The sequence below is a fragment of the Acyrthosiphon pisum genome, chromosome A1, assembly GCF_005508785.2.
Source record: "Acyrthosiphon pisum isolate AL4f chromosome A1, pea_aphid_22Mar2018_4r6ur, whole genome shotgun sequence".
Lineage (NCBI taxonomy): Eukaryota > Metazoa > Arthropoda > Insecta > Hemiptera > Aphididae > Acyrthosiphon > Acyrthosiphon pisum.
The window spans coordinates 165,088,310-165,103,945 of NC_042494.1; the positions used below are offsets into that span (position 1 = coordinate 165,088,310).

Genomic DNA, 15,636 nt, shown 5'->3' on the forward strand with positions numbered 1-15,636 from the left:
GCAAGACAACAGGATTTTACTTCCACCACTGACACGGGTACCTTAAATCCTTTTCGAACGGTATCGCACGCCTTTGCCACTCCCCCACCCGGCAAACCTGCAACATAGCCCCCGCTAGAGATCACGCCAATGCGCGCGTCCGACTGCAACTGCGGTGACGATACCAAAATTACTAAACAGCAAAATATAATATAAACGCCGCTCGTATACCACCGGCGCATACGTGAGGCACAAGAAACAAAACTATACGATAATTGCGTAACGTCTAATAATTATTACTATACACACATAGTGGGCCGTCGAGCATGTATTATATAGTCACTGTGTCGCAACCCGAGAGTGTAATATATTATTATTATTATTATTATTGTCGTCATTATTTTCGTTCTCTCTCACTCGCTCTATCTCGCCCGCTCACTCTCTCTCTCTCTCGCTCACTAAGATCGACCGCCATCGATGCCGACTTGACCCACTGGCTCACATTCACGTATACACACACATATTATTATCATTACGAACGAGCGCCCTCTTCTCGATCTCGATCCCGTCCACGACAACATCTGAGATCGTCGTAATATTATTATTATCGCTCGCGTTCGTATCAGTGTTACACGTGCGGGCAGACGTCTTAAGACTCGTAACATATTGTGATAATCACGCACGCAGCCGCTGCATCTCCGACGATGCACCCGACCCCGGTTCTGCTGACGGTGAGTCCGATACACGGTTATTGTTTGTGTTTTTTTTCCCCTTATTTTTAAGTCACCCCCGAAAACGGTTTTTCAAAAAATACCAAATACGGTGAAACTTCCAATGTAACGAAGTCTCGTGGGACATAAAAAAAATTCGTCTTATAGAGATGGTTTCGTTGTTTAGAATTTAATAAATTTCGTTCTGATTTGGCTCCCAAAAATATTTCGTTAAACGGAAAATGTAATTAAACGGAAGTTCGTTATGTGGAAGTTTCCCTGTATTTTCGTCTCCTCTCCCAGAAGCGCAATCGAAATGTCACGAGTTGTATGTATTTTTATCAACACGTTTTTCACGAAATAATTAAAAAATTGTTGTGATTTTTCATTATTTTATAACACTGATTAAACTCGTGTCCAAAAAGTCTACAAATTTCATTTTATGCACTATTATTATAGATACGTCAAACGCACGTGGTCGTCGTTTTTTTTTTATTTATTTCATAACATGTAAACGATTTTTAATAATATATAAACAAGAGTAAAATTATTAAATACCTCCTTTAAACTTTAGATGTTTTAGATGAGATGTCCAGATGTCCTTTAGTTTAGATTTCAAACGCGAATATTGGCGGTTAGTGATTACGTTCGGCTGATAACCCGTCGCGGAATGATATGAGATAAAATCACTATAAAATTAGACATTTGCACTACCTCTATCCATTAAACCCTTAACCCTTATATATTTATAGCTACATTTAACTACACGATTATAAAAAGTATAAAACAGGTGTAATTTGAGTTTCACATTTCTATAGAAATGTAATACATTTTAAATCGTTTCTTACAAGCAAAACGAGTATTTTAATAATGGCCAACAATCGGTTCTATAATAGATTGTCTATTTAATCTTAAAATTTTTAAAAACATCCAAATTATTTTGTATATTAGTTAGTTGAATTCTATATCATATTCAGCGGGTACACAAATAAATTTCCCAAACATGTATTACTCTTAGTCATAATGTCGATCAAAATGCTGTCGTACATTAGAAAGTATTAAGTAACTAATAATTATTTATAAATATTATTATGACACAGCTTACATTATCGAGTTCGTATTTAATCTATTACATTTTAATGGGTTGGTAGGTACTTATGAAAACTATAGTACCTACTATACATTTTCGTCAGGTTTGTATAACAACTGTTTAAAATGTTTTAATATTTTTCTAGATAAAATCAAAACTAACATTATTAAATATAATAAGTATATATTATTTAACAATATCATAATAGAGATAATATCAAATTTTAATTGACTTTAATTGAATCAATGCATTCAATTATTATGTCTGTTGAAAACATTTCTCAATAATTGAACATAATATTTAAATTTGTAATTTAGAAAAATCGAATAAGGTATCTATTTAGGTATGTAGTATATACTACATTATATAATACGTACGTGTAAATCGGAATTTTTAGTCACTATAGGTTAACTGCGTTAAGCACGATATGTCGATATGTTATTATGTGACGGTCACTATAAACGCTTATAAAACTATAAAAATATTAACTTATGTATAAGATGGCAATTTTAAAGGTTGGTATTAGATTGTAATTACCTTCAATATAATAAAATTGACCATCGACCGTATTTCATTAATAATTTATAATATTGTAGATGATATGCATAATATGGTTCGTATATGATAAATGCGTATAAAAAATAATATAAAAACCCAGGATGGTTCATCGTGTTTGTCACCACCAATAACGTTTTCTCAATAACGTTCTTGAAATCTGATTTAATGTAATTCTTACATTACAGTACGTCCGTATTTTATATTATTGAAGGTCAATTTATGTAAAGTAAATATTTTAAAAGTCAAATAATTTATTAATTTCCATTAAACATTTAAATAAAGTTATTTTGGGGGACGGAGTGGCCAAGTGGACTAAGGCGTGGGTTGCGACGCACACCGACGCCGGTTCAATACCTCGGCCATGGACGGCATTTTTCTTTGGGCAAGTCACGGTGTCCGGAGAACAAGTTCCGCCATCCCCGCACCCGGGCATGGCAGATACCAACGGGTACCCAAATCAAAAATTTTGCCAACACACACACACGCGTTCCTACCCCTACCAACAAAAAACCTACAAACAAAATAAAAATAGCTGATGGCCTAAGTTACCGGGCTTAGGTTCAATAAAAAAAAAAGTTATTTAAGTTTTTAAATATGGGCTGAAATTAGAGACAATTATGCATTATATTACCTATACATAAATGTATAATTTATAAACTATACCATAACTAGTGACGTATGAATTTATACAATTAAAAACAATTCGAATTGTTTTAGTTGTAATACAAATTACGATTTATCGATTTTCGATTACATGCTCTGACGCAAATGATCATCTTCCTACTATAGTATAGGTACATAACTTATAGACAGCGCAGGAAGTGCAGGTCTTAAACGCGTTTTGATAAGAAACAAACAACTTAAACAACTTTGATTTTGACATTAATAGTTAATCTATATAGACACCACCTATTGCTGTCGGCAAAATGTATGACATAACAAATTGTTCCTATACTCAATATTAAATTGTAAACAAAAATTTGCCAAATAATAAATGTTACCTACCTATGTAACTTGCCTAAAAGAAGTTTATACATTTTGGTTTCGAGTACGAGTTTTTCGGAATAACACCCATGAACTCGGAAATAGTTCAGTTAAAACATGAAACAACCGGTTTTTTTTTATCAACGATATATTGATATTACGCCATAACAGGTTCAAAAAAAAAAAAACTAACTACCGATTACACTTTTATTTTTTTTTAGTATTATTTTCAAAAAGACTTAGGTCAATGTTCTCCCGTTTGCATGATCGTCCCCACCGATTTAAACACAAACACGTGTACCTATACAATTGTAGGTGATCAATATTGAAAGAAATTTTCTCAACGCATTGCAATGGGAAATCCGATGACAGCAGCATACATTAAGATAACATCGAACTATAATGTATTATTCGGCGACAAGCTCAAAATTGAATGAATGCATGTAATATGTGAATAAAAAAAAATTCTGATCTCTATAATAGAGTCCATAATAAATGTAGTATGATATACCTATACGGATATACCCAACAGTAGACCCGTCGTATATTATAATTTATATGTATAACATAATATCCGAAAATGCATAAATAATAGCAACCAAAAATTATGTACCAACTTACCTATACATGTCCGATAAGAAAATATAATAATAGCATAGGTACAATATAAATATACGCGTAAGTAATAAAAACATAAATTCAGAATGAAAATCCTACACATTTCAATAAGTTATGGTTTTAGTGAAAAAAAATACCAATTGTTTGACATAATAAGTATACCTGTACAATAAAATTCAAACGCATTATTATAGGTACTCAAATAAATGGATAATAATAAATAATAATATATTATATGGCACCCCGACCACTGATAGGTATATAAGTGTATTACGTATTATACATAATTTTATAAAGTGACACGAGTAGCAAAACCTAAAATAAATAATATTATTATGATTTACGATGTCATTTGATTGTAAAAAAAATGTCCTCCACCTTTCAACAACTATTTTAGCTCAGTGAGGCGAGTTAGTGTTTATCGAGTAGTCTCCAGTACTACTTAACTTGGCATTATATCAAGTGGTAAGAGGTGTGAAATACTACAGGTCCATATATAGTTGGGAACAGAACCTGGGAGAATACTAAGACCAGACAACCTCAAATACACTTAAGTTAATATATAGTAGCTAGCCAACGAATAGGGCAGAATTGAGGATAAAACAAAGTACATTATTATGTAGGTACAGACGTTTTATCAACAAACAACGGTTTTTATGTAAGTAAGGTTGTAAGACAATTCACTTTTAGACAGGTGAATAACTTTAATTACTCGAGAGTGAAATATGAATATAAACACTAATAATAATATATTCTTAGTATTGTGATAAATCTCAGAATAACGGTAAAATATCGATGTTATTTTACCATGAATGTCCAATTCAAGTCAAAATCAATATTAAAAGAATCCTAAATAAAACTCTGTATACTATACTATCCTCGTCCAATCGCCATGTATAAATGTGAAACATAGGTACCTAGACAACAACAATGTGTGTCAAAAGAATACTTTTAAGGTTTGAAAGAAAGATATTTAGTCGATTCTGAGACGAGTCTATATGGGACATAGACGAAACCCTAAAAAAATAATTTAGAACTTGGAGCCATAGGAATAAAGTCACTCTTTAAGCGGTATACAACTCTATAAGTATTTGAAAATAGAGTATTTAAGTAGGTATACTAGAAAATTCCTAGGATAAAAATTTGAATTTTAAATAAACGCGATATTCGATGATAAAAAATAGGTAAGCAATAAGCACGCAGGGTGAGTCGCCCTGTATATAATAAAGACTATAATATACACTATACAGATAATTATTTGAATTTAATTATTAGGTGTACTATGAGGTGGTTGGTATAATTTGGATTAGTGTGTACCTATAATTATAATTATAACTGACAATTTATATACCGGGTGCAACAGAAAGAACTGACACATTTAATTAACTTACCATATACCTATGTAATAATTAAATGACTATTGTTCTACAGACCGATATATATATTATATATATATTATATATATATAATATGTATTCATATAATTTAGGCAGTGGGTACTAGTTCTGCAGTTAATCCTACAGTTGATTAATGGATGAAGGCGCGTGAACAATTGTTGTGTTGGGGAAGCAATGGTAGTGGTCTGTGAAGTGTCGTTTAATTATCGTAGGAGATATCTTTTGAAAACTGTTGAATGGGATGGCAATTTATAGAATTGATTTCAAACACGAGGCCAAGAGCACAGTATAATATGTAATGTAATGTAATTGTAATGAATTGTCTATTGTTTCGATCACTGCGTAAAATGTAAATATAGGTCCTATTTCGTCATAAATTATTTTGCGCAGATTCTACACATTATACACAATCGCGTTTAATATAGTATTATACAGAGAGATTCTTCTAACATTGCAAATACTCGTTTATCATAAGATAGATGTGGGGGTGTACATTTTTTTTCCATTACTAACAAATAAAAAACGGAAAAGAAACAGTATATACTAACCTACAAATTGATACGTGTACAACTCGTTACAAGACCTTACTAGTAGTTTTCGGGGATTTGGTGGGACAACGGCTGGATGTAATCCTGGAAAAATGAAAATCCCGTGTCTTGTATATGCAGTCACTCTAAGTCCTGACTGGCTACCGCGCAATGCCTAATAACCATATGCACTGAAAAACGCTAAAATGTGTATGCAACCATGTTCTTCTTTTTTATTGCCTATGGAACCACAACTGAGGTGGAAAACACGATCGTATTACTTCCACTTCAGTTGCATCATTTATTGTACAATAGCTAAAAATTATACAAAGTCAACGAACAAATAAATATAAGTATCATGCCCTTAAAAATGCTCAAATATAATCTTGAGATTTCTAAAATTAAATTTCATATATTGATTCCTGTCACCTTGAAGCGAATTCCTATATTACCCATCTAGCGTTTAATACAACTTGGTAAGATTTAACAAATGAACTTAACTCCTGCTATATTAACCGTATGTGAGAATATTCATAGTCGTTACCTATTGGACTCACGGTTAATGTTGACTCATTCGTCCATTGGACTCGAAAAGACTGGTCTCAATATTTACAGATATTTGCATCCCGATATCGCATTACCTATACAAACACATAGGGCAATGTTGATCTATTGGATCCACTAAACTGTTTGATGAGGTCAATGTGTATATTCCCACACTATTAAGTCCGTTTTCCCGGATTTATTGCATATAATATTTTGACGATTATTTCTAATATCTAACTCTACACATCGAACAGTATTAACGTTTTTAAAAATATTTCTTATATAATTTGAAGTCTTTACAATACCTGCAAGTTTTCAAAGAAAAAGTCATTGTTTTTTTTTTTTATCGTTATAAATTGTCATGTTTTTTTTTTGTTTATGAATGAAAATGCATACATTTGAAATACAACTATACATGAGAATAATGAGAATATTAGTTATGAGTACATACTACATGGCCAAATTTAATTGCTTACGCATAATATGTATAAATATATTTTTTATTCTTGGCACTTTCGCCTTGAATTTATACTCATTCCGCGGTTAATGGATTCAAATGCTCTGCAGGTCATCCCAAAGCGAGTCCAATAAGCCGTGACTACTGCACTACTTAACGATTATATTTGTAATACTACAATATAATATTATACCTAATATAATGAATAATAATATATTATATTATTAGTATTACCATTGTTGTCGTTGTTATTGTTAATATTACTATTGTTGTTGTTCCGCAGGCGTTTGCCGCCGTAGCGGTGCTGCTGCAGGCTCCAGCGGTCCACGCGGGCATCATAGGGCTCATCCAGAACAACGTGTTGGGCTCGGCCCAATTCCACAGACAACAGTCGTGGCCGTTCGACCCGGACGTGAGCGCCCGCCGGACACACGAGTTCGTCGCGCTGCACGGCGACAAGTCCGAGAGGCTGATCGAACGCATCGGCCTGGGGCTGGACGGCCGGCAGCACGAGCGCCGCGAACAGCAGGCGGTCAGGGACATCTTGTACGACCGGCAGCAGCGAAACGACGAGCCAACTTCCGGTGCTGGCGGCGGTTACCACCACCACGGATTGCAGCAACTGCAGTCCCAACCGGTGCAGGCGTATCCGGCCGGTTACGCGCGAAGACGATGACGCGGCGCCGTGTCAAGGTTTTGTCACCGATGTCCGTCGATCAGGCGTCCTCGTCCATCGTTCGATAGCGTAGTAGGTTTTATGATGTTGCTGCGTCGACGACCACCGACGCTGCAGCTGCAGTTTCCACTGGTTTCCAGCCTATATATAATATTATAATGCACTGGAACCGTGTTGCGCGCGACATGCATTTAATAATTATATAATGTTATAGTTTTAAGTTTACCAAATGCTCACCGGAATGGCTGCAAATGGCGATGGTAATAGTTTATAATTTAGTTAAAAAAACAAATTGTTTTAGTCATTAGTGTTATATTATTATAAAAATAAAATGTATTATTATGTACCTGCCTACCTATATCGTGGATCGCACCAACGATAAAAATAAATTATAGTAAAATACTGATACGTGTATCGACTAGAAATCCTCTGTAGTTAATATCAACTATAACGACGATTTTCTCGACAATCGTTTCTTATAGCTTCACGCAGCTCTGAACTATAACCCATACTCTATGGTATAACCTAACCAAACATTACCTATATGTATGTGATTGGCAACTGATGACACTGCAATATAATAGACTTTTTCCGTTCAACTAAGAACATTTTCAAAAACATGATCCTTTTTTGAAGTTAAAATTTTTAAATGTATTGGTAGGTATACTTTAAATTGTATTTAAAATTTTAAACAGTCGAAAGTATGATTGACATGCAGTGTAAAATCAAAATTTAGTTTCACCTTTACCCGTATTTTCAGTGGAAGATTAAAATTTTTATCAATATGTGGATCAGATAAATAATGATAGAAAGTAAAAAATAAGCTGGAACTTTAGGATCAATTGTCATAATTTTCTAATAGAGTGTTACGTAATCAACATGCAGATACTTTTAAATTATTCTTATCATATATTCACAATATTATTTTATCAGTAGTTCAATAATGTTCAAAATATTGGTACGCCCCAATTAGTCTGCAAAAAAAGGTAAGAAATACAAAATTCGTTATCCAGGGACCAGGACCAGGACGAACCTATAAATACGTTTGTTTCATATGAAATATGATTATAATTTGTACTACCTATATGGTAAGTAAAAATAATACGAGTTTAAAATTTAAAATATTAAAATATCTCAAAGAATCCATAAGATATAATTTACAAAATAATTATTATACTTGTTATGTTATGTAATTATAGTATGAATTAGTCAATTGTTCGTCGATTAATAATAATATTATGTATATAATCATTTTTTTTTTTTGTAAATAATGAGTATTATAGGTTCGGAATTATAAATTTTATTTTTTTCTCGATCAGCAAATATGCAGTAGAGTTATTTAATAATTTTGTTCGTATGATTTTTTGCAGAAAAAATACCAATAAGTATAATTATACATCCTATTATATTTACGCAATACGCATTACTTGTAGTTATTAAAACAACAATATATCTGTAAACGCCATCTTTTATTACATTTTTTTTTTTTAATAAATTTACTATATTCATAGGTACATTTAACAAAGTATACTTGCAATTTGCATAGAATAAATACATAAAAGTTCACTTCTTTAAAAACGTTTCATATACATATGGAACATATAACAGATATAGATAGAATTCATAATATTATTCTATTATTTTGTTTTTATATATTCGCCTTAACTGATGCTAAGGTTATTGACGTTTCTGAAATACATTACAATTTAAATATTTATACAAAATATTTTAAGTATGATATACATAAAATACATGAAAGGCTTAAGTTATTTTACTTATACATGTGATATATCTATGTGTTTTATGACATAATTTTAGGACCCGATTGGGAAGAATATGACTAATATGAGGCTTTTATGAAAGTAGAGATTCCTCCGATCGGTTTGCGTTTGCTTTTATTTCGGTAAGCTGTGCATCCTTTTAATGTGTTTTATCTGTGGCATGTACAATTTGTTTCTTGTATAGACATAATATGATTTCGGGACAATATTTGTTTATTATTGTTTGAAGTTCGCTGATTCTTTTGTACAAACCATTTAAATTCCTTTGTAGGATGTTATATGTATTCTATTATTTTACTTTTCAGGTAGTTGATATTTATTTTATTCTTTTAAACAAATTTTTATAACGAAGACCTGTTCATTTATTTTATTTTTATGATTTCCTGTCGTATCGCCTAAATATTTTCCCTTTCATACATAGTAATAATGACTTATACTCACTAAGTATGCAGTCAAGTGTGCAACCAAGTATGCACTAATCGACTACAAGTAAAAATTATAAGTTTAGACTTACCATAAAGATTTTCAGATGCACGTACATCGTCAATGAAATATTTGTATATTGTTATCAATTATGAAGTACCTATAGGTGTAATAATGTATTTTGTTTTAAAAATTACACATTAAAATCAATGATTTATTTAAAACTGTATTACATTAAATATAAAAACCACCAGTTACCAACTGATAAATGTATAATTTCAATTTGTAAGTGTTGTTACAGCTGGTAATTTTTACTTCAAACAAATACAAAATATGATTTATTTTCAATAGAAACACTTATAAAAAGTAGTTTGTTAGCAGTATAGCGAGTGTCTTGATCACGTTTTTTACACAATAATACTTTTCTAACTAAAATATAAATATATTTATTTACAAGAATTATTATTTTTTTTTTAAATTGGAAATTTTATCTGCACAATTATTAAGATGATTCTATTTATGCCTCTGAAAACATGTTATTTTTAAGGAGTTGTGTTTAGGCAATTTTTTCGTGGGTCTAAATAATTTACCTGAAATGCTTAAATATATATCTTAGCGTACCCTATTACCGATCAATAAAACACTTATGATTTATATCTTCAGATACGTACATTTTTTGCATACCTCTTCTGTTTTTTTCTAATTTTAGCAATGCATACCTTACATTTATTAAATTATATTAACTTTTTGCACGCAAAATATATGATTTGAACGTTTTGAAGTAAAGAAACGATAGGTACCTACAGGCTATTTACTAAGACAGTTGATAATAGTTTCAGTCAATCATCAGAGAAGGATTCCGCTAATTGAATTTGCTGCCTTATTGATACGTCTTAACCTTTACTCTTTAGCGTAATTTAAGTATTCAACATACCTAAGTTAGTAGAATATCGCTTCAGGCGCCTCCTACATCTGCAGATCTGTGGCAAGCAGATCGAAACTTAGTAGTTTTGGTGTTTGGCCTATTCACGCTGTTGATATAACAACCGTGGTTGTGGTATATACTTTACATATTATTATAATCCGCGAGTCTTGTCAATTTTTTTTTGTTTTTGGCATTGTGTTGTATGATGGAGTATAATGCGTATAAAGTCAATGCACCTGGATTAAATAATACGAATATAATGATGAATTATTGCATATGAAAAACAATTATGAGCGGAGACGTTTAGGTTTGTCAGCCATGTCTCATCAGGGCATTCAGAAAAATGCGATTTTCCCGCCCTAATTATGATTATTGTCGGCGCCCTTTATTCTATATAAATGATAATAAAAAAAAAAAACCGATAATATGGGTAGGTAGTCAATTATTGTCGTTGTGTAGTAGTTTCAGTAGGTATAATTATGATAATATAGTTACTGTTGTTATTTTAGGGAGGTGCATAATAAATTAGAGTCACCCAAACGCACATTTTAAACATTAAAACTACATGATGTTATTTAAAATTATACACATAGGTATCCTAAATAGTAAAAAAAAAAAATCGTGTGCTATAATACAGCACGAATGTGTAATTTGGTTTAAATTTCGTCGGAATAGCATTTATTCGCCACACTACAATGCCATGTATATTATGTGTGTAATTCTATTGTGTTTACCCGTCCACTGTTTCGCGCACAGTTGAAAGTATAATAATAATAATATAAATGTTCGTTGTTTGCACATGTCATTGGGCCATTTGTAATTAAAAACTTTACGACAGTGTCAATTAACATATACCGTATATACATATATTATGTATATGGACGACTATGATATAATATGCTTGTGTACACCTATATATAATATATCTACTACCTAATACCTAATGAATTTGAACTAAACGCGGCATGAATGGAACAATAAAAAGGTTCAAGATAAAATGTCAATTTTAATTCGTATATAATATATAGACACCATCATAAGTATATAGGCAGGTTATGCGACGATGATGTTTATGTATAAGCTCAAAATATAAAAGTGTCATTGTACTCGCTTTATTAAAGCGCTTTAAATTATTTATACTATGCAAAAAAAAAAAAACACATAGACGCTTAATTTATTACATAATCGAATTACAATATTTCTTCTCTCTTCGCATATTATTTATATTTACATATATGCCCATTTAGTGTATTTTTAGCAGGTGTGCCGAATGCATTTTAATGCCACAATAATGGGTTACCGCGGTATAATGGGTATAATGTTGGTATATATATATAGGTATATGTATACCTCCATAATAAATATTAAACACTTGTATATACTATACCTGTATAGTATGATATAATGTGCGTTTTAAACGGGAACGTTTGCAGGTGGTGCATTAATCTTTTGCCTTTACATGTATCTAAATAATATTTAATATTATACATGTTCATATCACCTGCAATGATGGTCATATTTTATTCTAGACACTGCATAGACACTGCATAAATACTGCTCACATGCAGAATGTAATGGGTATATATAGGCATTAACGTTTTAAGGATAAATAAAAATCATGCATCGCAAGACTAACGAATCATAATAATATCTCGAAATAAAATATAACCAAAAAAAAGACGTCAAAAAAAATTGCCTAATTGATTGAGTAAGTATCATATTATACTTTTATAGATTATTAATTTCTGTGGCTCCAATCTCGAGTATATAGAGTGGGGTAAAATATGCCCCTGAGCATTTTTTATTGAGTGGGTGTGCTACGCGTCAGTGGCGTAAATTAGAGTCAATTTCTGGCGGTGCAGAGAAATGTTTTAATTCCGGTGCCCACCAATACTTTAAACTCGTTTGGAAATTCACGACTATAAATTGTTTACCTAGTGTCCTAATTGTACCTAAAAATTAATATAAAAAATATAAAAAGATATTGTTATTTTTCAAATAACGTTTTTGAAAAAAAAAATTTAGAAATTGTATTCATTGGCGTGATATTTAATTAATTAATATAGGTACATCATCTTTGCTATAGCCTATAACTGTAAATCTTTTTTTATTGAAAACCTTCAATACTTATATTATGAAACACTAAACAAAATAATAAGGTAGGTATACCCACCATGGGAAATTGTATGATATAGTGATAGTGTAGGTATTTGTATACTAGCGTTTGCGAGTGCTGATTTAATTTTGAATAGTTAAATTCTTATTATTATAATTATAATTGAGTAAACTATCATGGTTAGTAGTACTATATATACAAATTAAAAATAGATTATAATATAACTATAACGGATGTATTATATAAGTTTTAGGCTTGTATTTCACTAGATAAACCCAAGGGTAGACTGGCCCGGATAACAAGGCGGAGAAGTTAAACTTTATAAGACATACCACATACATAATGTTATACACTAATATTTTAGATTCTGAGCGGAGCGAGGAAGCTATTGTTTTTATAATGGTGTTTATTTTTTCTTTTTTTTTTATATCCTGTATACAAAATTTCTTCCAGAAGGAGTGTTTCGATTTCAACATATAGTACCTTATCTTTTAGCAAATTGGATCAAGATGGTACTTTAGAGAGGTCATTTTTCGATTTTCTCAATAGTAATTTAATGCCACGGGAAAAACCACCGAAAAATTACGAAAAAACGCTAAATATGGGATTTTAATTTCTAACGCTTTGTTTATCACCATAGAAACAAATAAAAAATTATAATATTATAATATTAATTCAACTTACATGATGAAATAAATAATAACAATATAAAATATCCAGACTGACAAACCGTCTCCGCTCAGAATCGTTTTTCTTATACAATGATATTTTATCATTGAATTCAAGTCGAATACAACTCATTATACAATGACCCACTTGTAAACTACTTTACAGCAGAGCGATATCCACTTACTTGCTTTTTTTTATATTAAAATGGATATTGGATATCTAGGTACTATTGGCATTAAACGAAATGGTGATCGTGAAGTGAATTAAACGTTGAACGCTACTAGATATTTTTCACTTCAAAGACAATTTATGAAGCAACAATTTGTATTAATAAGTAGGTAACCATTAATTGTATATAATATATACCTAGTGGGAATTAGGTAATTATTACATTTTGTTCGTTTCTATATATAGTGGTAAACAAAGTGTTAGAAAAATCGGTTAGAAAAATGAAATATCAGTACCCATCCCAAAAACGTATATTTATATTTGGAAAAAAACGATGGCAATTATATTCGAAAGTCAAAAATTGGAAAAAAGTTGTTGGCAAAGACAAACGCGATGACGTTTTAAACCCTATATCTGGGTTCTGTATATTTTACTGATGATCGATGTGTTAGGAAGTAATAAAATAATATAATAAATAATAACATACATATTAATTCTGGTAGCGCATATCGTCCTATATACCCATTCGTGCCTCCTTCGCGCCTGCAGTGGTGGTGACCTACTAATACGATTTCGATAGATGTGATATGTATCATATCTAATATAATAATATAATTAAAGTGCGCATATACCTGTAAAACCTACGCGTGAAACAAATCACGTACACTCGTGAGTCGTCGGAACGTAGAAACTGTAGCATATATCGTATAGAAATCGTCAGAAACATAATACTTAATAAAATATATCATACTATATATAGGTACCTACACTAACACCATATTATATTATATAGGTACTCGGGTACAGCCGCAGACACGTTGTGGGTGGTAGAAAAAAAATGATATTATAACACAAAGTTATAAGGGGATATTTTCACAAAAAAATGTGAAATTGCTATCATAAAAACAAAGATCGATTCAATCAATTTTCTATAATATTTTGATATAGTATATTATGATAATATGATCTAAGCAAATAACAATATAGAGGTTATTTCATATATGTAGGTATATTATCATATAATGGATAGTTATTTTTTTTTTTTAAATCCATGGATCCATGGGGGTTAATGACACCCTCATCCTCCCTTGAGCACGACCTTGTGTAATTATAATGTTATATATTATGTGTTCGATAAGCTAATATTTAATCCTCATAATTTCGTCAGCGAATTGTTATTTGAAATTTTATTATTATATCTCAGGTATAGGCATATATTTTTTTCAGTAATGAAATGAGCAGTCGTGTTTATGCGTACAAGACAAGCACCTAAGTATCATCAATATAGGTATAATATAACATATGAACACGCATCCCACTCGTTAATTATTTAATATACCTACCCATCCACAAACTATATAATATTATGACTGATATGATGCTATACTATTATATATGATAACATTTACATTATTGGCGGTAAAATGTTTAAAATGTTCTGTACTGACGTGTAACGGTATTTTTTTCAAATCCACTTATAACCAATCGTATTATTATTTATTGATTCCCATAATGGTGTCCCGGTCGCCTCAAACCGATGACGATAATAACTATGATGTGCTGGACCTAATTTACTATAAACATGTTTCTTTAGAAAAAAGAGTAATTATTATAAAAAATTGTTATAGTTGAGAAACAACTCGTTCAAATTTTGAATTAAATATAAGCACTTACATCGACATTTTAAAAATAGTGATCCAATAAATAATTTATATAAAATAGAAGAGGAGGGGAGTATTCATTTGAAAAACAGAAGTTTGTATCGCCACAGGACATTCCGTATAAGTATAGTACGAACAATACTTCATGATTTTGAATATTAAGTTGTTTTTGGTATGTTCAAAATAAGTCGACATTTTCAATAAATTCATTATTGGAGGAATAAAATCGTGGTAAGAATGTTTGGCGAATCCCCCTGTGTATAGTATTATATATATTATGACATGTAGATACTAAGATATAGGTACTGCAGTATAATATAATGTATACCTACCTATATAAGTATAAATTAT

At 31.1% G+C, this 15,636-nt stretch overlaps 1 protein-coding gene across 1 annotated transcript; it reads left to right on the forward strand.

Moving 5' to 3' along the window:
- The first annotated feature begins 579 nt into the window (after nt 1–579).
- On the forward strand, nt 580–7,886 carry LOC100163990 (CG15649-like). Its single transcript, NM_001162985.1, is given in 2 exon segments — nt 580–710; nt 7,150–7,886. Coding segments are annotated over 2 exon segments (420 nt in total). The 5' UTR covers nt 580–683; the 3' UTR covers nt 7,543–7,886.
- Nucleotides 7,887–15,636: the final 7,750 nt, after the last annotated feature.